The 27628-nt window shown below is 36.3% G+C and overlaps 1 protein-coding gene across 4 annotated transcripts; it reads left to right on the top strand.

Moving 5' to 3' along the window:
• Positions 1–27628, top strand: zdhhc21 (zDHHC palmitoyltransferase 21). 4 transcript variants are annotated; one of them, XM_079840121.1, is made up of 11 exons: positions 2–118; positions 589–650; positions 858–935; positions 4447–4641; positions 6701–6799; positions 13815–13926; positions 16764–16902; positions 17064–17099; positions 19774–19890; positions 24119–24162; positions 25251–27628. In XM_079840121.1, exons 4-11 carry the CDS (start codon positions 4488–4490, stop codon positions 25378–25380), a joined length of 831 nt encoding a protein of 276 aa, XP_079696247.1. In that variant the 5' UTR covers positions 2–118; positions 589–650; positions 858–935; positions 4447–4487; the 3' UTR covers positions 25381–27628. The 4 variants fall into 4 exon arrangements, with proteins under 4 accessions (XP_079696249.1, XP_079696247.1, XP_079696248.1 ...); XM_079840123.1 differs by lacking the exon at positions 17064–17099 and having other exon boundaries at positions 1–118; XM_079840122.1 differs by lacking the exon at positions 589–650 and having other exon boundaries at positions 5–118.

Here is a 27628-nt window from a genome sequence, read left to right as displayed (position 1 = left end):
GGGCAGTGCGGCTTCCGTACAATCACAGTCCAGGAAGAGAGCAGCTATCTTTCAATCTTAGAAAGCCAAACGCCAAACCTTCGACACCCAACTGAGACACCAACGTGTGAGAAAATCAGTAAGTGTTATGTTGATTCGCTAATCCGATGTCATATTCCATTTCGCAAGTTTTGCCTTTGAGAGTTAACGTTAGATATTTTATTCAGCTGTGTATCATCCTCGTGGGCATCACTCATGAGCCACTGCCATGACATGTTTACTAGTTACAGTGAGTATATAATGAGTAGACATGAATAGAACAGAAATTCCCTAAAAATAGAAACACGTTTACATTAGTTATTTTTATTAGTCGGGACTGTTTATGAAATGAACTGATTTGTTCTTAAACTATGGCTGTTCTCGTAACATCAAGAGAACTGTCAAGTCCAGGTCTTCTATAAAATGCATAGAAATGCTGTTTTATGAGGAATCACAACAAAGTAATCATCTTTCTTTCTTTCTTTCTTTCTTTCTTTCTTTCTTTCTTTCTTTCTTTCTTTCTTTCTTTCTTTCTTTCTTTCTTTCTTTCTTTCGCCCTATGTCTGTTAGAATTGGTCAAATATTTCGCAAGATCAGTTGGGCGTATGTATGAACAAAGCCAGTGCAGTCCAGTAGGTGTCTCTCATGTGACCTCATTCATCACCTTTATTGAAAATCTCAAAATACTGTGTTATCCTTGGACTAACATTTTCGGAACACCTTTGTTGTTGTGTGCTCTGGCACATATACTGACTAAAATAGATTTTTTTTTTGTCGGTTTGTGTCTTGGACTGGTTTCCATAAACAAACAGCTATCCAGCGTTTGTTTTGTGTTTCAGGTTGTCATGGCTAGGACCATTGTGATGCTGCTGGTTTCTGTGGACTGAGACTCTTAAAGTGGTACTTCACTGATTCATGTAAGCTTCATCCATCCACTTCCTTCATATGCAAGCTTTATGTCAACAAATCTGTACACCACGAGGCAGCGTCTTTCAAGTCAAGCCAAGTCACCTTTATTATATAGTGCTTTATATTATTTATTTATTATATAGTGACATTGTTTTTTAAAACAGTTTTACTGGGATAAACAGGAAAATAATGATTCAATGATGCAAACAGAGTTCAGTTCTATTGTAAAGGAGCAAATAGTGTCTTTGTCTTTTGCCTCACCGATATTTTATGTTTGTGTTGACACAAATGCATAGAGTCCCTGTCTTAGTCTCTTAGCGGCCTTTAGCAAGGACAGAGTAGCAGCTATACCGTTCAATAACTGTAAAGATCATAAAATATGAAAGTAATTCAATTAATCTATAAAGCATCTCTGTAAATGATGTCATCATCCAGCTCAGTTCAGTTCTCATCAGTATGGTGACTGTACAGTCAAATCAATAAAATTGCTGAATATTACGTGTCCCCAACTAAGCAAGCCAGAGGCGACAGTGGCAAGGAACTCCGTCGGTGAAAGAATGGGGAAGAAAAACCTTGGGATAAACCAGGCTCAGTTGAGGAGCTAGTTCTCCTTTGGCCAATATGGCCAACAAACCAACATGGTGTGGTTATGATTCCAGGCTGCATCACAAATCAGATTGTGGATGTATATCATTCAGAATGTTTAATCCAGTTACTTCTACTTAAAAATTGCCTACTGAGTTTTAACAGACCCGTGCTGTGGGTTTGGTGGGGGGTAATTAAGAATGAATGGGGAACAGTCACGTGAGAGGAGGCAATTCCTCCTTTGTGCTATCATTGACTTTTCATCACACTATAAATTCCACCTCTTGTTTTCGTGTGTGTTTCGTGAATCATACTGAATGAACAAAATCACCTGAAATTACTTGAAAATACGACCTGCAGTGTTTACTTTGATGACTTATTATTTATTAAAGGGGTGGTAAACCACGATTTCACTATTCTAACTTTAGCTAGCGTGTAATGTTGCTGCTTGAGCATAAACAACATCTGCAAAGTTACAACGTTCAAAGTTTAAAGCAAAGGGAGATATTTGCTTTTAAAGAAATCCATTTCTAAGAACTACAGCAAACGGCCAGTAGGCGACTACAGACATTCCTCCAGGGTTGGTGACATCACCAGGCTCAATATTTACATAAACACCTCCTCTGTGAATATTAAATAAGGGGGGGGGTGAGGCCATTTTGTATCGCTGTTGTTGTGGTATAGTGGTAGGCTACAGGCAGGAGTGGTGTTGCTGCAATGCCGTCGAAACACTGTTATTTTCATCCGGATTGCTGGTCTGGGGATGGGAGTTTAACATACAGCATGTTATATGCATGTGTTTGAGACAGAGGGGAACAGGTCTCAGATATATGCTGCCCATCATAAAGCACGAGACAGACAGGGTCGGAGGAGAAGACTGGAAAATGTGACATAATGGACAATATTCGTCCGTTGCAATTCATGAGCGGTTCAGTGTGAAATCACGCGCCTCCTGCTGCACATTTCACGGAGGAAAACATCCACAATCTTCGCGAGTTCAATGCCGGATTTGCACAACGTCAGATGCGCGAGACAAACACTGCCTGTGCGTGGATGCACGACGCGCGCGCTGCTCATTTTACGGAGGAAAACATCCACAATCTTCGCGAGTTCAATGCCGGATTTGCGCCTCGGCTTGTCCTGAAAGCTGGATTTACAAACAGAAGCTGTTAACGGGCCACAACCTGTAAGTCTGATTTATTTTTCATCGATGTGTTTTCCTGTAATAGGTTAATTGTACGTTGTAGCAAGGAAGTAAACAGATGACAACACTGTTCTGCAAACCAGTCTGTTAAATGCTCATTCATACTTAACGTTATCCGACGAACACCTAACGTTACAAACACCTAACGTTAAAATCTCAACAGCGAACTTGGCATTAGTGTAAATGATTCTTTGATTAGAGCTTTTATGTATTGTTTATCTACAGGCATGCTAGACATGGTTCTGTGTTTGATTTGGCTACTGGTAAAGCCAGTGTTAGTGTTCGTTTTGGGTTAATAGTTCTTGCCACAGATATTTGGCTATAATCGTTCTAAAAATACAAAAGTGCCATTCAGCAGCGATCACTATAGACCCGCAGTCTTTACTCTTGAGGACTGAACAGGTTCTGCTCGATCATCTTCACTAAAATGTTCTGGGTCTGATTCGGGCTCAGATTGGTATGGTTTTATTGACGCCATCGTTTCTAATACTGACCAAAGCACAGTCTACCGGTGAAGGGAAGGGGCGTGACGTTTCCGACGAACGTGCACTAGGCGGTTAGCGAATCACAACACACTGGGCCAGCTAACCAATCAGAGCCCATTGCATATTTTTGAGGGACTGGCTTCATACAACCCGGAAAGCATCAGACCGTTTTACAAGGAGGGACAGAGCAGTGTAGAATAAAGAATAAAGGTCAAATATGTGAAAAATAATGCAATTTTTTTTAAAACGAAGCATGAACACATGTTACAGTGCACCCCACAAACACAATCAAGCCTTCAAAAGAATGTGTTTTACCACCCCTTTAATAATGTTATTAATTTAACCTGCAAAATGTGTCAAAATGGAAACCTGTGAAATGTGTTGCCTCTTCATTTCAGCACAGCACTGTAAAGGTATCATACTAAAAAATACAATCCATAAGTAATACTGGGACACTTCAGCATAATCATCTATCGTTATGTATATATCCATCCATTTTTAATACTTTATTTGGTAACACTTTACAATAAGGTCTCATTTGTTAGCATTAGTTAATTTATTTACTAACATGAACTAACATTGAGCAATACATTTTTTACAGTATTTATTCATCTTTGTTAATGTTAGTTAATAAAAATACAGTCATTCATTGTTCATTCATGTTATCTGTGCCAACAGAGTTTGGTGGAATAGGTTGGTTTGATTTTGATATATTCTTATACAATGTGGTCCAAAAGTCTTAAGAACATTTTGTTAACGTGAGTCATTTATTTCATTATTTTAAATAAAAAAAATAATAATGAAAGATATTATTAGGATAATAGTGTGAAGGTTTTATTTGAAAAACTACCATGCTTTTCAGAATTTTGCGTATTTGGTATGTCTCTCGAGCTGCATAAATTCCACAGGTTTGTGAGAAACCTGATGATCATGTTCTCCTGCATGGTTTGAAATGATCCAAAGAGCAATGGAAGCAAGAACATCTGACCTGACATGATTTTGCGTTATAACCTTTCTTTGTAATGATTGTTTCAAAATATTAAAACCACTATAGTAGATTTTAGAATTTTTTGAACCCTGCTTTATGCTTGCTCCATTTGAACTCAATTGATGTGCTTGTGAAGACTTGTACAAGCTGGTTGCATTTTCATATCCTATTTTGGCCGTGGACAAATCAATATGTTCCACATTAAAGGGTACTTTTGGTCACCATTAATCCAAACACTGCTTTCTGTTTACGATCAGGAGCTGCTTCAGTTATCCTGGCACATACCCTATCCGGAAGGATGAAGCTGCGACTGCATTTTGTGGTGGACCCCATGGGCTGGTTTTGCATAAGCATGGTCCTGTTTGTCTGGCTCTATAACAGCTTCCTCATTCCCAAACTGGTGCTGTTGCCACACTATGCGGAGGGACATATACCTGCTACACTTGTGCTCTGTAAGTGCTCTCACCACGTTCTATTGATAACAGCCCCTATTAAGTGTTCTAATCAGTATCGTCAGGTTCAGTGCAGAATAGTTTCACTGAAATCTGGTTTGTGCAGGTCGTAAGGAAAAGCTACAAATGAGTCAGTTAAAACCTGAATACCTCTTAGATTAGAGCAAAGCATTGAGATAATGAGGTCACATTCACCATGAGAGTAAGTATAATAGAAGAACAGGTTTATGTACAACAGTTTTAACCAGAACTGACACTCTGTGAACATATCTAGATTTGCATTTCTTGAAAGAAATATTAAAGAGCAAAAGAATAGTGTTAAACATTTAAGCAAGCATAGGCTTTATCTCCAACCCTGATGAAACTCGCATACCTGTTGCTTTCTAGTAATCCTGAAGATCTTGATTAGCTTGTTCAGGTGTGTTTGTTCAGGGTTGGATCCAAACTATACAGGAAAGTGGATCTTTAGGGCCAGAGTTGCCCACCTCTGCACTAGACTTTAATCATGCAAAATTTCTATAGACACTTCAACGGTCGAATTATGACGTCACACTCTTTTTAAAGAACATTATTCAATATATAAAACATCCAAAATGTAAAACTATGTAATCTACTGTAGTGTAAAAATTGTGTGTTTTTTTTTTGTTTTTTTTAATTCAGCTAAGAGGTCACGTCATGAAACATTGATATTCTGTTGGTCACACCTCTTCAAGTGATACAAATTCACAGGGTCAGAGTTCACCATAATTGAACTTTGGAACGCACTAAGATTTGCATGAGCCTACATTTCCTGTCCTCTGTATTTGCTGTGTGTAAATGGAAGTCAATGAAACGTAAAAAAGTTTGGGGTCGGCGAGTTCCCTAAAGTTGCACCAAGGATGCACTTATTTAATAAAAAATACAGTAAAACAGTAAAATAACTGTTTTAATATATTTTAAAATGCTATTTATTTATTCCTGTTATGGCAAGGCTGAATTTTCAGCAGCCACTCATCCAGTCTTCACTCTTCTAATATGCTGATTGTGTGCTCGAGAAACATTTGTTAAAATGGTTATGCTGCTTAATATATATATATATATATAATTATTATTATTATTATTAATAATAATAATAATAATAATAATAATAATAATAATAATAATTATTATTATTATTATTATTTATTTTTTTTATACTTTTTTTCAGGATTCTTTGAATAGAAAGCATTTATTTGAAACCTTTTGTAACTATCAATAAAACCACATTTGTTTGTACATTAAGTGGTTTAGGTGAATTAATTGGAGAAGCTTTATGTTTAATTTTCATTTAAGGCACAATATGTAAGATTATTGAACTAAAATATCCAAAAACCACTAGAACAATGTTATATATTTTGTTGACTTGGGTATTTACATTGGCCCAAATGTTTCCAAGAATGTTTAAATCCAGAGAAATAAGCAATTTTAACCAGGACACAGACCATGTCTGTGCGCCGCCTATAAATGACATCATACCTGTGTTACCCTCGATTTCCGGTAGCAGAACTATTTTGTAGAAACCATGGAAACACCAAAGACGCTTTTAATATATTATGTTTTTCATTAGACAGGTGAGCAACACAGTTAGCCTTATTGTTCAAAACTAGTTTTCATGATTTAGCAGGTATCATGTTTTACCATGCCTAATCTCGATCTAGCTTGCTGCAATCAATGTGTAACAAGTGTCTCATAGTAGCCGCCGAGTGAACGCACATAGAAGCATTATAACATAACTTTCAACAACACACTCAAATAATGTATCTAATATGATAAAACAGCACTGCGTACGCATGACCGGAAAAAGCGGAAGCGGTCGTCTGTGGCATAATAAAAGCTCTGTGAAATCCAGGCGTCAACAAGTTACGCCTTTGTTTTGAATAAGCAACCTCTAGTGGAGAAAAATTACATATTGTGGCTTTAATGTTTTAAAATAGCAATGTAATAAAAATCTCTCTACATATCTGATTGACCTCAATTCATTTCTAGTTATAGTGACTTTTGTGGTTAAAAGTGAAATTTCTCTCTTTATCTATTCCTCCAGGTTACTATCTAGCTTCACTGCTGTGTGTCTCAGCATTATTCAGGGCTTCCACCGCCGACCCCGGAAAACTTGCTCAGGACCCCAAAATTCCACTCGGAGGTATGAAAGAAATAATGCTCCCCCATACATTCTGTTTCGTTTTCCTATAACACAGCACAAATACTTGTATTCTAGTATATAGTTTTGTTTCACACATGTTGAAGGCTTTATTAATAAGTGGCCTTGCGTCTTGGAGTTCAGAATGCATTCATTGAATATCAATAACAAATAAAATATTGACCCGCTTTTATCATCTGATTAAATGGCTAAAGCTAAATTCACAACAGTGAGAAACAAATATAAAGCATTGCTCTCTCTTAATTAAAGAAGTGAGTCATTGGTAGAGAGCAAATACTTTCTATCCTCTTTTCTAAGTTCCACTAACTAACCAGATGAGGGCAGTCTACCTCTGTTCAGTGGCTGTCTTAATACCTTCACTTATGTTAGACCATTTTCAGAATGTTACAGTAATGTGCAAGTGATCCAATGATGTCTTTTTTGGTACACGTTTTTTTTTCTTTTTTTTGCATTTAGGGATCTGTTGTTTTCTGTAGACACAGATATTGGGTGATATATATTGAGTATGGTAGTGTTTGAAATGCCTCACATAAAGCATTGATGAACACTAATTTAGCTCATTTTGTGTTTCATAAGTGAAATTAAATGTTTGTTACTTTGAGTTATGCTTGAGTGTTGGGGGAAGTTACTCCCTTAAAAAGTATCTAATTGAGTAACTTAGTTACTTAAGAAAAGTAATGTTACGTTATTTTTGCATTACTTTGGCGTTACTTTTTCTCACCTGGGCTGGGCTTGTTTTTTTTTTTTATTATTTTTTTTTTTATAACAAAAAAGTTCTATTTTTGTGCAAATGTAAAGACCTCTTCATACCAAAATTGAATTAATAAGCCTCAGGCTGATAGCCTGACAAGCCAGACCCACATCAAGATGTTGGGTCTGGGAGCACACCATTGACAGGGCTCAATTCGAGGGGCGGGATAAACGGTTGTCTTTCAAATTCCCTCTGCACTACAACCAACCAGAGCAACGAAGAAGGTGACGCGGAGCTAGTTGATAAATTAAACTTTTGCCGTATTCGGTCGGCAAAACTCTGAACACATCTTCCTTTCTAAAGAATGACTTCAGTGCCGTTCTTTGTTCTTTTCTCAAAGAAAAGCTTAACTCCAAGTCTTCCAGAGTCGCTGTCAAAGCATATTCGAAAGACAGCTGTTCGCCAGCTTCTTTGTTTACAAGTAGCACGCGGAACCAACGCAACTCTGCCGTCATTATGTTAAGCCCGCCCACCGACTCTATACACGATGTGATTGGCCTGACTAGAGTTTGGTTTTTACAGCTCGCAAGCCAACGGAGAGTTGCTAGACTACCCTGGCTGCAAATTGGATTTCTAGGCTATCAGGCTGAGGTAAAAATGCAAATTCACACATGAACAGTAGAGGGCACAGCTCTGCTGTGCTGTGCTGCCATTCTGGATAATGGAAGAATGGGACGCAGGAGAAAAAAAGTTTTACCAATAAAAACCAAAAAAAGCTGGTCATGTTTAACTGAATCATCAAAGGTCAGCAGCAAGACATTGGTCAATAAAGGTAGATTAAATGCAAAAAAAATATATATTTTGTATATATAATATATATTTTTAATTACCATTTAATTTTTGGAGGCTTGCATAGTACTCTGTTTTTTCATTTGACTGATTTTATTCATTTTGAGGAGTACTGAATCTTTATTGTGCAAGTGAGATGAGTAAATGCTCACATATAGAACTACAATAACCATCATGTTTACACACAACTGCACTTACTCACGATTTTTCTCAACATGGGGACAAGAGCGCTGCCGGTCAAATAAATGTGAAAAAGTAACTTGCGTTAATTTTTTTAAAAAGTAACTCAGATATTTTGTTGTAAATTTGAAAAGGAATGCATTACTTTGCTAGTTACTTGGAAAAGTAATCTGATTACGTAACTCAAGTTACTTGTAATGCATTACCCCCAACATTGTTGATGATATACGCTAGCTAGTTAATGGGTTAGCATGTCTGTGTCTGTGTTATTTAGCTGTAGTTAACCTGGACTATACAGAACACACTCTTTAATAATATTCATCTGGATTGAAAATGTATTATGATGTAATGATCAATAATTGCTTCTAAATTATATCAATTTATTATATATTTATGTTATGAAATAAATTATAATTGGCTGATTATGCTGTATAATATACATGACACTACAAACCTAAATGTTGTTTCTAAAGTAAACTAACACATGATGGACATTTTTCTCAGTGACACCTAGAGGTAAATACCTAGAGAACTTCCACTCAAAAAGACTGAAACAATCATTTCAGGTAATAAGGTTGCACTACAAATAAACTTTATCAATTAATATTTTTATCCATCAGGAAAATGATGATAACCAAACACTTGGTATTTTAATGTGACATATCACAAAAATGTCTTTGACAAAAGCTCTTTTTTATTTTCATTTTTTCTTTATGTTCTGGTGTATTAAAATAAAAAAGATGACAGACACTGACAGATTTACTCTCCTGTTTTTTTTTTCTCCCCAAATCTCTTTTCTCACATCTCTTTCCCGGTTTTTCAAATCGTGCTTTTTTCTACTTTTCTCCTTAAATGAGTAATCAGTATTTCTAAAGCTGGGAAATGCAACATTTAGCTGTCAAAATGGGGGGGAAACACTTTGAAACAGCCATGAATGGCTGATGGAACATTTTGATTAAGGCAACATACACGTCCATTATATTGCTGCTGAACGACTCATCTGAGCTTTTGAGGTTAGTCATGGTCTGCTGATAGTAATTTGTAAATACTTTTCACTTTTAAGTTTCCTATTGATGTTCGATGTGATGAGAATAATGTCTCCTAATTGTACCCAGTTTTTGCTCATTAATATTAGCTGATTGTTTACAGTTTAATGGAGGGTACTCCCATAATTTGCGCAAAGCATCATGGAGCGTAGGAAAAAGGTGGAGAGAATAATGATGTGGTGTGTGGGATTAGAATTATGAAAATGGCCGCAGTAAACACTCTGCAGCATGAGGATTTGCGCATAAGTCATATGTAGAGACAGCATAAGTAACCCTTTCAAAGGGTTGATTTCTCTGAAAAGTGCAACTACTCTGTATACTTCTGCATCCCGTCAGCCCAATACCCCAATAGCCCAATAGTTTGTTCAGAAAAACCTGTTTGAAAAGTAAAATTTAAAGGTACGCTATGTAACTGTTTTTTGTTTAAAATTAACAAAATTACATTCAATACATCACCAATCCCTCTTCCAATGTGTTTTTGTCTTACCCTGATTGTATGGTTTTGCGGGAAATTCCGTACATACGTCAATAGCCTGTGCATGTTTCATCATATCTGTAAATAGAGAACAGTTGCTCCGGCTAATTTGAAGCGTTTAGGAGTGGCATCGTTGACACAGCGAGCAAGAAAGGTTGACATGGAGCATGCTAAATCTCGAACCGCCGAATAATTATTTCCATTTTTAAAAAAATGGCGAATAGAGGAGAGTCTGCTGGCAAAAAAGAGAAAGCTACAGAGCTCGTAATAAGATGACAATCAGCATTGGTTTTACTTTTTGGAGATGGCGAGACCTGAGGGATTTGAAATGTTGTAAAAAAAAAAAAGCATTTTTATTACTCAACAGGTGAGTAAAGCCGGGTGCACACTGTGTGATTTTGGCGACGATTTGGCCGTCTGAGACAAATTTTGCAAATCCTAAAAGATTCGTCTGATCCTAGGCTAAAATCTGAAGTCTTTGATCGTTAGTTTGACATGTTCACCGGCAGCCGAGCGTTGCGATCAAATTTGACGAAATTCTGGCAGTGTCAGAAGATTTGGCGTACAATCCTGCAGTGTGACTTCTACAACAACTGTCAAATTGTCTTAATTTTTCAAAACAAATCATGACCAATATGAGAGCTCGAGATTTCTTTGTAGCCACTATTTCAATCCCGTGTGTAATGCAGCTCACTGTCACCAAATGCATCATTGATTGATGATATAAAACTCTGTGCATCCGTTTATAACACGCCTTGACTATCGTACAGTCTGACATTAATGACAACTTAGATCTTAGTGTTGTTCGTACAGTCTGACAAGGAACAACTGTAAAGGACTATTATAAATCGCACGGTGTGCATCTTAGGTATGTAATTGAACAAATACTTTGCCATATGTATCTATGCTCTCTAATGGAGTTCATAGTAAAGCATTATCTATTGTGAAGGGTCATATTCATCCGCACAGTCATGCAGAGCCAAAGCACAACCAACACAGTTCTTCAGTTCTTCTGAAAAATGCATGTAGATTTGTTTTTAACTGCTAGAGGGCCAAACGTTACATAGTGTACCTTGTAATTGTTTTTGGAGTTTTGCTTTTACACTTAAATTCACCTTTTAAGTGCATCACTATGGATGAGGGTTTTTTTTTTTTTTTACAGATCTCTGTCATTTATCCTGCTCTAACCTTTACCAGTCACCACAGGCTGTTAGATTTTCTTAAAGGATTTGTAAGTAGTGGCAGTTTGCCGAAAGATTTATCAGACTCAGCTAGGACTCTGATACTATGAACAGCTTGTCGCTAAGCTAGTGATCACCGAATGGCTGGTCTTAGCAAGTCATGCCTTAGATTACCTGATATCTTCTTGGCTTAATGATGTTAAAGGCAACCTTCAGGCGAGTTGTCTGAATTTGAGGTTGTATTTGGCAGAGAAAAAAAATGTAATTCGCAATTTTAGCAACATTCTATTTTGCTTGGTATTGATACAATATGTAGATGCGCTGCAAATGGCCACTCTTTTTTCATATCTGTCCAAGATTCTGTCCCTTTGGTTATTTTATGCTGGGCAACAAATCAGACTGATATACAGTGGTCCATGGAGGAAATAAGTATTCAACACGTCAACATTTTCTTTTATTAAACACCGTTCCAATGCCGCTATTCACATGAAATTTTGACCAAACATTGGTATTACCTAAAGAAATCCACGCAGATCAAGAAATCATTACAATCTACAACAAGTTATATTTCTCTAAGTAGTTCTATCTCCTACCAGTGCAAATTAGAATCAGCTGGGTTAGTGCAAGTTGATAGGTTAGAAAAAGGCTTACTCACCTCTGAATGCAAGTATGCAAACCTCTCATGATGGCTAGAGCTAAACAGCTCTCCCAAGACCTTCGCAACAAGATTGTTGGGCTAAATAACAACGGCACTGGTTACAAACGGATTTCATAACTCTTAAATGTTCCTGTAAGCACCATTGGGTCCATTATCTGCAAGTGGAGGGAACATCACTCATCAACCGGTCATGCACAGGAGCTCCTCGCAAGATTTCTGATCTGGTAGTCAAAAGGTTAGTCAGAAAAGTAGCCCAAGAGCCAAGGACCACTCGAAAAGACTCTGTGGCAGCAGGTACAGTTGTCATAGAGAAAACCATAGGCAATGCACTCCACCGCCACCGCTTCCACGCACGCTCGCCCCGGAGGTCTCCATTAATGAAGAAAAGGCATGCTGGAGCTCTTTTGAAGTCTGCTACACAACATTTGGAAAAGCCTGTGAAATACTGAGAGAATTGTAGTCTGGTCAGACGCGACAGAAATCAAACTTTTTGCCAATAATACCACACGCCATATTTGGAGGAGAAATGGCTCCGCATATGACCCTAAAATACCATACCAACAGTAAAGTTTGGACGTGGAAGCATCATGGTATGGGGCTGTTTCTCTTCTCATGGTACTAGTAGAGTCCATATTATTGAAGGGAAGCTGAATGGAGCCATGTACCAGGAAATTCTTGATTAATCTGTTAACATCCACTAGGATGATGAGGATGAGATGCGGGTGGACCTTCCAGCAGGACAATGATCCAATACATACTGCAGTGCAAAGGAGAATCTAAATTGGTTCCAGGGGAAGAAAATAAAGTTGTTGGAATGGACCAGTCAATCACCAGGCTTAACCCCAATAGAGTATTTGTGGAAGGAAATAAAGATTCACAAGGGGGTCCGCTGGAATAGTCAATATTTAAAGACAGTCTGTTTAGAAGAATGGACCAAAATCCCACCTGGGCACTGTGAGCGATTCATTTGTTCATACAGGAAGTGTCTTGATGCTTTCAATTCAAACAAAGCCCTTTTTTTTTTAAGTATTAAATATAATTTCAGTTAGCGTGTTCAATATTTCTTTTTCCTGTTTCATTTTACTTTATTACTTTAAAATTACTTTAAAACCTTTATTTATCTATTGTAATATTATGATTTGTTTTTATCTAGCTTTAGCTTTAGTTTTGAGTAGCTTTCTTGAGTTAATACCAATATCTGGTGAAAATTGCTGCATTGGAACCGTTTAATAATTTTTATTTTTTATATGTTGAATACTTATTTCCCCCACTGTATCTTGGTTAAGTGGATTGAAATACACTCTTAATATTCTGACATAGACAATCAATGTCATTAGCCAACTAGTGAAATCTAGTGAAACTAGTCAAAACTAAAGTCATTTATGTAAATATTTTTGGCATGCCACATATTATTCCTGTAAGGACATGTTTGTCCCCACATTAAACATTTTGGGGCATTTTGCCCATGTTAATTTCTGACAATTCCTTTCATGACATCATAGAGATTTTGGAACATATAGTCTCTAGTGTGATCTTAATGATTGTATAGTCAAGTATTTTGGACTTTATTATTTATTCATGATATTATTCCTCATGAAAAGTTTTAAAAGTATAAAACAATAATTATAATGTTTTTGCTATAATGTCCAGCGCCCTGCCCTCTCTTGGCTGTTTCTTAATTTTCTTTCTTCTTGTTTCCTCTTTTTTTTTTTTTTATTCAGTGCAGTTGCTATCCATACCAAATAACAGAAAATAAACATTCTATCTGATTACCACTAGATGGCAATGAAGACTTTTGTATTAGATTTTTTTTGCTGAGGTTAGAATTACAGTTTGTTTTGTAAAGGGTTTCAACACTGAAAATGAGTTGATGATTTAGTTGTTTTGTTTTAGGTTTTGTTTGCCTTGTCGTTTCAGAGAGAGACAACTGGGAACTGTGCAATAAATGCAACTTGATGAGGCCAAAGAGGTCACACCACTGCAGCCGCTGCGGCCACTGTGTCCGTCGCATGGACCACCACTGTCCCTGGTAAAACTTTAACAAGAAATAAAAACAATAAAGTCAATACACTACTACCAGCTTTTGTTTGAGACATTGCAGTCTTTTAAAAAAAAGTTTTGTATCTATATCTTATCCATATGTTTTGTGCAAAAATTGTCCAGTAAATTAGTTATTAACTGTTTAACTGTGACCGAAAAAGGGTAATTTTATACAAGTGCTCTACGGCTTGTTATGACTATGTGAGACGTGCTGATATCTTTACGATGGTTTAGGATCCAAACTGAAATCTGGCATGTTGACCTAAGGTCACAGTATAACCTTAAAGGACCCTGTACCCCAGACAGCTTTACATTCCTGGTGGGTTTTGTATGGAGGAAGTTTAATGAAGTCTCTGTAGAGGGGTAAAACAGAAGGAGAGACGATATCGAGTGACCAGAGAAGCCTGTGTTAAGTCCAGCCCTACAGTACAGCTGAAGAAGGCTGCTGTCTGTCTGGATTCAGCAAATCGTGACTCCCTGTCATCACCTGTAATGGCCGAGGGAAGAGGAGAAAAAAAACATGGCCATATCGTTTTCCGTCTTCGTTTGACTAATAGTTCAACCTTGCCTGCTCTCCTCTCCTCTCTCTCTCTCTTTCTCAGCTCTCTTCTCTCATGTTCCTTATTCTAGTGCTTTTTCCTGTGCCGTTACTTGTCTTAAAATGCAAGAGAATAGCATTAATGTCATAGAGACAGCTGTCTAAAACACACATTAATGGCTGTATGATTTCTTTTGTAATCCTGCATTTACACATTCATGCCAAATCAATGTTTTTCAGACTTAAATCACTTTTCTTTAATTAGTCTTTATTAATTGATCATTATTAGGTTATTAGGGTGGAACAGTGCTAAAGGCACACCTTAAGGAAAATCCGCTTTTTACTCATAGTATATGATTTGAAATGTTATTGAAAATTGACCATGCAACACTTTTTGTGCAAATACTTTAGCTAAATTAATGTTAAAGTTAATGTTTGTTCAAAACAATCACTTTAGCAAAGTTTGCACCATATTCTGTTCTGATAAAGTATAATAAATATACTGTCATTAAAATATGGTAATTTTAAAAATACAGAAAAATGTACAAAAATAAAATAATAATTTACACTGCTTTTAAGGAGATCCCAAAATGATTTAATATGGCTTTACAGTTGTAACAATAAATAGTTTATCATATGATATGATTAATAATGGTTATATCACTATGAATATAGTGATTATCTTTAAGGTGGACATCCAACTTAATAAATTATATTGGCCATTTTCATCTCAGGCTTTCATGTCAGCCAGTTATCCCGTCAATTATTTGGTTCAATTTCATATTTATTTATATAGCGCTTTTCACAATACATATTGTTTCAAAGCAGCTTTACAGAAAATGCATTTTACGTTTATAATTAAGAGGAATCTGTTATCAATTGACTTTGTCAAAGTAATATCCTTATTACAGAAATGTACAGAAATACAATACAGATCATGCAATAGCTAATTATTGTGCCTTTAGCCTCAACAGCAGGGGCGCACAATCAGCCGAATTTCCAAGTGTGTAGTGAAGTGCATAGACTGCGGTTGTGTATTTTTATACCTATAACCGTATCATGCCACTTAGTTTAACAACATGTTAGTATCAGTGGCGGCTGGTCAATAGAGGGCGCTGGGGCGCCGCCCCCATCAAAATTCCAGAAATATACATGTATACAAAAATGATATAAAAGTGAAATAAAAATAAAATAGTTTACTCATACGATGTGCTGGCTGTTAGTAAGAGCCTCAGCATTTAATAAAAACTGGCTTTGATGGGTTAACTATTTTATATGTTCTTCAATATGTTTCATGCGCGAGGGATGCCGGACAAATGGATGTCTATCTGAGTCCAAAAATATACGGGCAGCATGTGACCTGAAGCTGGTCTCTAATTGGTTTCTTAAAGATCCTCCTCCGGACGCAGGTCGCTGCGTCCCTGGCAAATCAGAATTGGATGCATGTTATTTTATCCAATCTGATTGGTTCTCGTCACCTGTCATTCTATTTTACGCTCTTGGCCACTAAAGCGAAAGTGCGCGGGCGACATCGTCACTCCGACTCCGTTAAAACCTTGTTAGGAGGATGATCACTTTCGTAGAGATGGCAGCAGTTAAACCAAATTCTTTCACAAGGCGTTCGTTGGTAGAAAAAAAATTATAAAGGATCCCGAGCCGGACCAACGCGATTTACAAATCCAGCCGCAGGCCAGTGACAGGATGAAGCTACATTCAGAGCTTCACGCGCTTGTTATGAGAAACGTAGGTGGCTGGCTGGATGTGTTGTTAACAATTCCCTTTATTGCTTTCCCTGTCTTTTATTTCTAAGTGTCGGTACTGAAGTTTTGTGGACAACAACGGGGGTAAGAGACCTCAAATATCTAACTGAAAAATGCACACGTCATCACACTACTGAGATGACTGACTTTAATCAGAGAGTCATTGAGAAATTTGCTGCCCAGAAAGAAAGGAGCAAAATGTGTGTTCAAGTAGTCAACATGCTAGTCTGTTGTTGCTGTTTTCTTGTTTTTCCTTTCCTCATTCTATTATATGTGGGAAATAAATGTGTAAAAAGATAAAAGTGAAGACGGTGTTTTCTCTTTAATGCTTGAAAATGCCCCCCCTGCCACTGGTTAGTATCAAAGTGTATTCAAAGTGTCTGTAGCAAGCCGACTCACTTGTATTTGGAATAGAGATTGTTTATTTTATTTTAGTTATTAAAATGAAATTAATTTGCACTTATAATAATTTATGTAAAAAACTCTTTCTCTCTGTCTCTCTGTCACTACTGCTGTCTCTCTGTGCAGGATTAATAACTGTGTCGGGGAGGATAACCACTGGCTCTTTTTGCAGCTGTGTTTTTACACTCAGGTTTTGAGTCTTTACACTCTGGTGCTGGACTTCTGCCAGTACTACTACTTCCAGCCCCTGTCCTCGGTGGACCGGGTAAGACCATCTTACATTTACACACCTATATTTATACTGTCCCAAGTTCTTTGAGTCACTGTAAGGGTTTTAATCTTTGAATAACTATTTTAAAGCACAATTGTAAGTCATGTGGCTGGACCTTATAATTTCCCTCCAATTCAGTGTGCACATTGTTTTAGGCAAACAGAGCACATATGGGCAGTAATCAGTGTTGGGTAAGTTACTCTAAAAAAATAATTACTAGTAGCTACTAATTACATTATCGACAGTGTAATTAAACTACTATACTAATTACTGTCTCTAGAAAGTATTGCATTACTTATTACTAATAATTACTTTCTAAATCCCATAGCAACCTAGACCAGTTGAACAATACAAGGATAGACATTAAACTGCTCTTTTAATTCTTTCAAATAAATAATATAACATAGAATAAATTATTCTTAAACTGGTCAAAGTATTTAAAGGGAAGGGAGACGGTTACATTTAAAAAACATACGTTTTAACATTAGATGTTACTTTTTTGTTGTTGTTAAATCCACTATTGTTTTGTATAGAATTGTTCTACAGTATTTAATGCAATTACATAAGAAGTAACTGTAATTAAATGACATAAAAATTAAGAGTAATCCCTTATTTTACTTTTTTCAATGGAAATATAAGTAAATTACATGAATTTATTTCTTAATGCATTACACTCAACACTGGCCGTAAAACCAAAGAAATTCCATGAACAATACAAGAAAAAAATGAGTACAATGGTAGTACTATGACAGTTATGGTAATAGCATGATACTTTTTGTAAACTTTGATACTTACATTATATACAGTTGCAAGAAAAAGTATGTGAACCGCTTGCAGAATCTGTGAAAATGTGAATAATTTTAACAAAATAAGAGAGATCATACAAAATGCATGTTAATTTCTGTTAATTTCTGTTAATCCTGAACAAAACAAAACAAAACAAAACAAAAAACGTTGTACTTAATTTGTCTTCCGGGAAACATGTAAGTATCTTCTGTTCCTTCTGAAGGACAGTGCTAAATAAAAAAACTGGATATTTAAACAAAATGAGAAAAATGTGGATATATTATAATATTGTAATATAATATAATAATTTAATTATATTTATTACCATTTAATTTTCCTAGTTGCCAAAATGTTTTGGAATCTTTTGACTGTTTAAATAATGAATCAAATGAAAAATTGTGGTTTATTTATTGTTTACAGTTCATTTGTCGCATTGGATATATTGTCGCATTGGAGCATATTTCGTATATTTTGCATAACAATATACATTTGTCAAAATGCAATGCAATGTACTTGACTTAACTATCCATATAGTTAAGTCAAGTACATTGCATTGCATTTTGACAAATGTATATTGTTATATACGAATATATACGAAATATGCTAAATATTAACTGTAGTATGCTATTTTTCATTTAGCTAACTTTATTACTCTGTGGTTTAGTAGAATCTTCTCAATGGAGGCAGATGATTAGCACTGGATTTGCACCTCTTAACTGAGATTAGGGGTCTGCAGGTGGCATCAGCATTACTGTTAAGTACTGAATAAGCTTTGAATGAGAGAAACTGAATTTAACACCAGTTGTATTTGCATGCAATGATCGTTTGTACTGGTCTTATGCCGTATCAGTTAACCCAAAACACACCTGCAAACAGCATTTTTCCAAAGTTTGAGCCTTTATAGTTCTATTGCATATTTTATTGCTGCTTTCAAATAATGGTATTTGCTCTGTAATATTTTTACCCTAACTGATTAAAAAATCCTGATAGAAATTCTTGATTATGACACAGTTGTTGCTACACAGTTATAAATATAAAACAATTTCTTTAAAAAAAAATAAGTATAAAGCTAAGAGACTGTGTGATCTTTATGAACTCACAGCAGATAGTACCAGACCTTCAGGATAAAATCTGGATTTAATTTTGATTTCATAAATCTCGATGGTGTAGACCAAAAGACAGCTGTGAAAACGTATGAAAAATGAATATTTTTAAGATTAACATCTTCTTGCTGTCAAGATATAGTAGTGTTTTTTTTTTTTATATATTTGTGTTTTAAGAATACATATTTATATTTCTGTTTCTCCTAGTAGATAATTAGTCTTATGGTCTGGTCATGTATTTTAAATGTCTGATGAATGGTGGCTTTAGGGGTAGTGAGGGATTTAATACAATTTCACAATTTTGAGAATCAAAATGAAATCAGTTGAAATTAATTAAATTATACATTTGTGTTTAAAAAAAAAAACAGTGATCATTTCTGATACATTTTAGAGTGAAAATTGTGCTAGTTTAAAAAACTAATGGCAGGTAAAGTTGTGGCACTTGTTTTTTCCCATGTCTCAAGGAATCAGAAATATAGTGGTGTATTTTCTGTCAGAGCATTTAAATTCACAAGAGCATCATTCCAACTTGAATGCAGCTGAACAGCTGAGCCATCATGGCAACGGTAGACCGCCTGTAAATAAAAGGCCATAACGCTCAATTTCCTGTTTTTGTTTATTCTGTGGAGCATTGTGTGCAAGTAAACAGACGCAGATGAGAAGCGAGAGATGCTGTATGGGCACAGAAACGGCTGTATGGAAGAGATAGTGGCGTTATCTCCTGAAAAAGCTTAACTTTCCTATAAGAAGCAAAGTATTGTGGATTTTGTGTACTTTGTGTTTTCATGTGTTTGCTGTAATAGTCACAGAAAAGCCTTCAGCGAAAGAAAACAAGCAGTGTGTCACATCACTTCCTATAGCTTGTAGTGCAAAAATCCTCCTCGTGTATATGTGTAGCATAAAAATGTCACATGGGAATAGTCTGATTTGTCCAGGAGAATTTATAGCATGTGTGTTAAATGTTTGTCTTTCTCAGGCGGAGTTTGCAGTACGTCATGAGTTGGCTCTTCTACGTGGGTCCTGTTTCATGGGGCTGATTATGTTTGGTGGAATGGGCAGCCTTTTCTACACACAAGTCAAAGGAATCCTCACAGTGAGTAAATACATTAGTTTAACTGTGCAGGTTTAACTTGGTCTGACTTGGTCATAGAGATTACTTGTGCTTGTAAGGCAGGACTGTGCACCATGGTGAGTTAAATACCACTTAACTAACAGACTCTCTTCATGCTTTGTTTTGTAGATACTTTAGTATTAGGTTTTGTCTTAAAAAAAAAGATTTGATGCATTCTTAGAATGTTCTAGTGGTGAACATTTTTATTCATCTTAGTGACTTGAGTCATTTGATTCCATTCACCAAAAAGAGTCGTTCAGATTCGTTCACTGATTTGTTTAGTGATGTTACATATTTACGCCAGTAGGTGGCGACAAATGAGCGTCTTTTATATGTCTTGAGAATCATTGCAAGCGTTATTAAAATTAGCATGTCTACAAATCATCCATCACACTAAGCATTTTTATCACAAACGGCAACCACGTAGATCTGTTTCTCCTCCATTGTGTGAACTGCTTTCAGGACTTTTTCCTCCACATTTTTTATCAAAGGTGCATTTTCCATCATATAATGCTTGATTCAAAGATTAAATAAACTATTATACTGTTTAGTTATTCTGTGCTAATTAATATGTAGTAAAAACCTTTTCATTGAATTATCTGTAATGCCCTTAAAGGGTTTGTTTACTCAAAAATAAAAACCATTAAGAATTTTCGATTTCAAAAAGATTTCTGTCCCTCCATTTGAAATTTAGGCTAGAAAAAACGAAGACAGAACACAGTGGTGTAGTAGTAACGTGCTGTGACTCAATGCCCCACCCATGTACATGTACTGTCATATCACTGAGCTACACCAACAACCTGGACAAATCTGTGAACAAAAATTAAATAATGTCAGTCTAACAAAAGTTGAGGATTTTAAATCCAAATATCCTTGGTTTAATTGAAAAGACAAGAGGCTACTTGTTCATATCAATAAGGGCCTGTTTACACCAGGGACTGGATTCACAAAACATTCTTAAGAATAAAATTCTTCTGAACTGCCAATTTCTTCTTATTTTCTAATTTAAGAAAAAAAGAATATTTTGTATTCCCAAAAACTTTTCTTAAGAATGTTCTTGTCTTTTTTTTTTCTTAAGATTGAAATTTTTTTACTTCTTAAAGTTAGGATAACCTCCAACCTGTCTTAAATAACCATATGTAAGATGCATTAAACAGAACATTAGCTAGCTAGATATAATACATATTACAATGAAAATAGCCTGTGCGCTTATTATGAAATTTATGGTAATCTGCTGGCAGCTCAATAGACAAGCTTTGAGGTATTTTTCATTGGGCTAGTCACCTTTCATTTTCTTCTTAAGTAAAAAATTAAGATGTTCTTAAAGGTGCTCTAAGCGATGTCACACGTTTTTTAGGCCAAAAACATTTTTTGTCACATACAGCAAACATCTCCTCGCTATCCGCTAGCTGCATGTCCCCTGGTGCAGGCTGGACCACGCAGCACAACAAACAGTGCTCCAGCCAATAGCCGACAAGAATGATTTGGGGGTGGAAATCATTCTTGCCGGCCATTGGCTGGAGCACTGTTTGTTGTGCTGCGTGGTCCAGCCTGCAGCAGTTTGTTTTTGTTGCAGTTTGTGGAGCTTAGGCGGATTACAGAGACCGTGTTTTTTGTACAGTGTGTTCAGGGGACAGGCAGCTAGCGGATAGCGAGGAAATGTTTGCTGTATGTGACAAAAAAAATTTGGCCTAAAAAACGCGTGACATTGCTTATAGCACCTTTAAGAAATTATACATTTTTCAAGAATTGCACGTAGGAACATTCATGTGAACTTCATATCCCAATTGTATTCCATTCATGAAATATGATCAAAATATAATAACAGCAATCTAAAATTGTCTTACAGCTTTCTATTAAACACTACCTCGCACAAAGACTCAGATAAAACCAGGGGTGTGAGAACTATATGAAAAGTGTGGGAGGCACATTTTGAAAATCATCAACCTCTCTTAAAAATACAATATGCTTTTAGATGATTTTTCAAGATAAATACATATGGCATATGATTTGTTGTTAAAGCATAACAACTGAACATTATGAAACAAAACAGCAAAACAGCATTTTTTTTACAATGGCACTTAGAAATTATAACTAAAATTTAGTTTGAACCAAGTATGGATATAAAATGCATATTTTCATATTAAAGTGAATTAGTATGAGCTGCTGGTGGTGCTTGAAGTATTATTGGTCATTTGTGTTCTGTAAAAAAAGACTAACAATAATGATGTCTGAGGTTAGGAATACGCTAAAAGCAACTTAAATGTAAAATGTTTTTCTCCATTTAACAACATTAACTTAGCGATAGTGAAAAACGACTTCCCTTTTTGATTACGCCTCCCCTCAGGTAGATTGCATGTTTTCTTGCGTGGATGGATGTGGCTCATGAACACTAATCATGCTGTCTGCTTTCGCCCAAACTGATTTGCTGAGATCAAAACAATGAGAGTGAAAGGGAATTGCCGCTAATGCGTCCCGCTCGCTGGGAAGCAGGAGCAACCAGTCGGCAGAGGATTCTGCTTGGTCTTAAAGCATTCCACAATCGGATATGTTCACAAACAATGATTTGTCTGAAATTATTCTTTATCACTTTGGAGACATACGGTTCCCCATTTTCTGGTGAGTGTACGGTGGTCAAACCTCTTCTACTTCCGTTATGTCTGCCATCCTTTCTCTGTTGATTAGGCCTGAAACATGGCTGTGATTGGGGCAAGTGGGATAATCACGTTCGACTCTGATCCTTTAATTGATGACTTCATGTGATGCAAAAGAGGATTAGTAGTGACCTAGTTAAATTCTGCAAAAAAAGTGCAGCCCTTTAAAAAGAATACACTTATACCATTAATCTTATTCTCTAGTGTCTAGTCATGATCACTTGACCCCTACGTGTCCAACATATGCTGTGGAAGTGTGTCAAAGAATACATCCAACTTCACATCCTATCCTCTGTCGTTTGAGTACAAGTGTCTTCTGTCTTCTCATTACAAATTTCCAACCATTAACTCAGATCAAGATAGCAATTTACACTTGTTGTGGGTCAATTTACCCAATCTCTCTCCAAACCCTCTGGACTGTGTCTTCCGCCACAGGCTCAATTGCACAAGGCTGAAAATGTGACCATGTTATTCTTAATTATTACACAAGCTGTGTCCAGCCATTCTTTTCTTTTAAGTGACCTTTGACTCTAACCCATTCCAGCAGGAGACTACATTTGACAGTGCTAATCTAACCTGTGTTGCTAAAAGCCCATGTTAAGCTGTCTTATCTTGTGTCCTGTACTACCCTTAAGCCGTCTCGTTATCCAAAGGCCAGGAAAGTCCTGATGCTTTAAGGCACAAGCTACTCTTTCACCCCGCTATCCCATGTTGTGATGTCTTGGAAGATTTAACCGCTGACAGAGTGGTTAGTGCATAGCCCCGTGCCAGTCATAGCAACTGTGGAAGCTGACTTAACTATTGATCCCTGCAAAGATCTTTTCCTCACGCATGCTCTCTGAGGGCAGCTCAGTTCAGCCTGAAGTGTAGCCAGGTCTGATTGGCATGACACTGGGTGCTCTGGGCCAAGAGTGTGTCTTCTAGCAATTCACAATGTGAATCTGACTTCATGTCTAATGTAGAGTCATCGACTTCAACAAATCAAGTCAGGCAACTTACATAACATCTAATGGTTTCAGGAATGGAGCCCTTTTTATTTATTTGACTTGTGGATAGCACACAAAGCACAGATTGTTCTAGAAAGCCACTGTCAATCACTCGTCCACAATTTTTCACACAAACAGGCTCTTCAGTCTCGCCTCTGTTAATCCTACCTTATTTACATATTCAGTCTGGTTTTTTTGCTGTGTCTCTTCACCTGGCAAGCAGGGGGGATTTTAGCATCCCTATGCATGCGGTCCCATTGTCCGCAGGCAGATGCCCTTTTGCCCCTGTGCCAACTTGGCAAGGTGAGGAGGGCACCAAGGGAGTGTTGCTGCTGTCAGCTTCACTGTCTCTCTTTTGTCTCAGTGTATGCTGTAGCGGTTTTCACTCCCAGCGTGGGAAAGATCAAAAAACCAATCCAATTCACCCCCTCGCATCCACTGACTCACTGTCATAAACGATTTCATGAATTGTCTCTGTATTGTCTCTTACATTCATAAGAAATAGAATGTTCATAGTTCTTTGCTGATACCAAGCAATATACTTTAATATCCTGTTGTTTTCCACAACAGGACACAACGACCATAGAGAAGATGTCGCACTTATTGGAAGACATGTAAGTATCGAAACTTGCAGCATCAGTTCAGTCATTTAACAATAATGCAATGCCGTCTACATCTTTGTGGAGATTGGGGCTACTTGTTACAGCTCAACTGTAAGATTTTTGGTTTGAGGTAATTTAAAAATGTGGTAATTTCTTTATTCAAGGAAGCATTACATTTATCAAAATGGTCAAATATAAAGAAATATTTTATAATGTTACAAAAGATTTCAGTAACACATATTAATGCCTTATTCTACATGACCATATTCTACATCCCTTAATCCTACCCAATACCTTAACAACTACCTTACTAATTATTAATAAGCAGTAATTAGGAGTTTATTGAGGGAAAAGTCGTAGTTAATTGTTAGTTTATAGTGAGAATTGGACCCTAATCTAAAGTGTGACCAAGATTTGTATTTCAAAAAACTTTTCTTTAAAACTTTCTATTAATCAAAGATTCCTGGGAAAATGTAATCATGGTTGCCACAAAACTAGAAAAAAAAGTAGTACAAATATTCTTAGAGCATCAGCTTCTTCAAATTATTTTTGAAGGATTATGTGACACTGTAAGTAATGAGTAATGATGCTGAAATTAATTAAATGTTATCTTGGTGACCTTAATGTTAAAAAACATTTGTAAAAAAATCTTATTAACCCTGAACTTTAGAACAGTACACTTGGTCAAAAGAGAAAATTCTGAATTTGGCTAAAACAGTGGTTTGATATTTGTACATTTCTGTTTTTCTTCTTTTGTTCTTAATTGTTTTGTATTTCATAATTGGTTTACTGTAACCCTAATAACCATTTAATAGCAGGTTCCATAACGTTGGGCGCAATGGTTAAATTTGTGTTCAATAAACCATATCTTTCTTCCAGTACCATAACTTTGTTCAATAGCTTTTTTTAGCCAAGATGTTTAGAGTTATGTGTCTATATAGAAGTTAATTTTCAAAATGTAAACCTAAAATGAGAAATATTCACTTGAGCAAAAAATGTCTGACACCTAGCCCCAGTCTTTCCGAAAGCTCTTAGCTTCTCTCTATAGTTCATATTTCAAATGTGATTATTGCATATTTTAATTTATTCCTCTATCCCAGTGGACCACGGCGGTCATGGCAGCAAGCAATGGCTGAGGTGTTTGGCACTCGCTGGAAGATCCTGTGGTTCCTGCCGTTCAGGAGCAGACAGCCTCTAAGGCTCAACCTGACCTCCCGCTCTCATGTGTAGACAGACAGACACAGACACACACTCATCTCTCCACTGGGGAAGGTTACCCTCCGACACCCCCCCCCCCCCCTTCAGCAAAACCCTCTCCACAATAGACTGGTATCTCTAGGATCAAACTTCTTCAGGTTCTACTTTACAACTGAAAATAATCGGACGCATATCTATTCATAAAGAATGAAGTCAAATGTGTTTTGACTGCACATGCTGGGTACAAGGGAATAGTTGATTGTGAGGCTTTCTTGTCTCCAGGGTAACCCTTATTTGTTGAGATCTCGGCCCAGTCCTCTCCCCCAGGTCTGGATCACGTGAGCGGTTGTCATGCGAGTAGGGACGCGAGTGGGCGGAGATTGTCTGGTTTTATGGCACTGAGAGTTGATGGCTCTCGAGGTGAGTCATGACCTCTGGCAAGGGTGAAAGACACTGCTGAAGTCTAAAAACTGCTCGCTTAACACACGTACACAAACACGGTTACGATACATTTCGCTATCATGCACATAATTACGCATACCTCACCAAGCACTGCTAATGCCTCTACTGAGTGTTTGACTACTGTAACTGTATTTGATCAGTTTTATTTTTTATATCATTGTTAAGGTTTTTGTGCCTTTTAAAATCCATACGTTTTTAACTCATTTGTGTCTTATGTTTTACATCGTTCACTTATGTAAAGATGTAATTCACTAAAAGGATTAAACATGATTTATGCTGTTAATTATTTTTGCCCAGATTTTACTGAAGGTAAATGCTTAGCTCATCATTAAATTACCTTGTAACATTTGTACATGTTCCAAACCAACCCTAAAATCTAGTAGCTAATCACCAATTGTCTGAAGTGCCTCTAAACATGCAGTTCTAATACAATTACTTAATATTCGTTAGGTGCACAAATACACAACTGTGACTTGTGTGGTTTTACATCAGATTTACTCCACAGTTTCCTGTAATTACACAGTAATGATTTACAAGTACATTTAGGTTTATATTTAACACATTTATACAGACGAGCCATTCTAGATTAAAAATTAAACAATATTTTTCACCAAATTGTTTATTGTGCAATTCTGGGTTTTGTCCACCGGGCCTGAGTGAATGTAATCTGTTAAAGCTTGATAATTATGGTTTTTATGATTTTGCAATAGACACATTTTTTTTTTTTTGTCATAGTAGCTCTGATGGTGATCTGGTAGCCGTTTCTAGCCTAAATCTAGCTCTAGATGAGATCCCATTCGTAAAGTTAGAGATAGAGAATATGAATTTAATTCAAAACAAGCCAAAAATGTACCACTTTCGTAACCTGAAATAGTTACAATTTATCAACTGAAGAGAATGTCTTTGAAATTATTTTGTCTTGCATTACACTCCACCCAAACAATGTTATAAAATAGCTCTTTGTTTTTTGTTACAGCATTTAGAAGCTTACAACATTCACTTAAAGCAAGAGGTACCTACTTGAATATGTTATGTAAATATCATTCCTTTAACTTTTTATTTATCTTTTCCTGGTGTTTGTTCTTTTTTCTGTACATTTTGTATCTTGTGATTTTATGGTAGGGGGGTTTCTTCTGTGATGTTTTAGAATTTCTGAGCAGTGTAGCCGTTACATAAATTGTATTTAGATTTTATTTTTTATTTTATTTTAATTTTTTTGCTGTTAAACCAATGATGTGAACTGAAGTGTGTAAATCTTTTCATCACCACCCAACTGTCACAATGGGCGAAGATATAGTGCGGGGGCTATTGGATTGATTCCATTTCTTGATTCATATGACATTTGTTTAATGTTTTACATTACAGAACAACTTTAATATATTAACATCATATCAATTATTAAGAGAGCTTATAAAAGAGCAGTACTCACTGTAGCTTTATGTTGATAGGCTGTGTTCCTGTGTATGAATGTGTGTGCGTGCGTGCGTGTGTCTCCCAGTTGTGAAGCAATAAGACCTGCTAGAATATATTCACTATTATAGCAGATATTACTATTATGCGTGCAGATATTCCCTTGAACATTATTTTATTTGAGTATATTCTTTATGAGTATAATAATACAAGAAGCATTAATCGCTGTCCTGTTAAGGATGACGACCATTTTCAGGTTTATGATTGAATTATATCAGTTATGGTGTTTCTATTTATCTGCTTCATTTGTGGTGTCAGTCAAATTTTTTTAGTTTGTATTGGTCATGGGAGTTTAAAGCATATCAAATTATTTATGAAGGCATTTTTTTAAATAAATGGTGTTCTTTTG

This window comes from Gobio gobio (assembly GCF_949357685.1).
Source record: "Gobio gobio genome assembly, chromosome: 2".
Classification (NCBI taxonomy): Eukaryota; Metazoa; Chordata; class Actinopteri; order Cypriniformes; family Gobionidae; genus Gobio; species Gobio gobio.
This window is presented reverse-complemented; position numbering and strand designations above follow the sequence as displayed.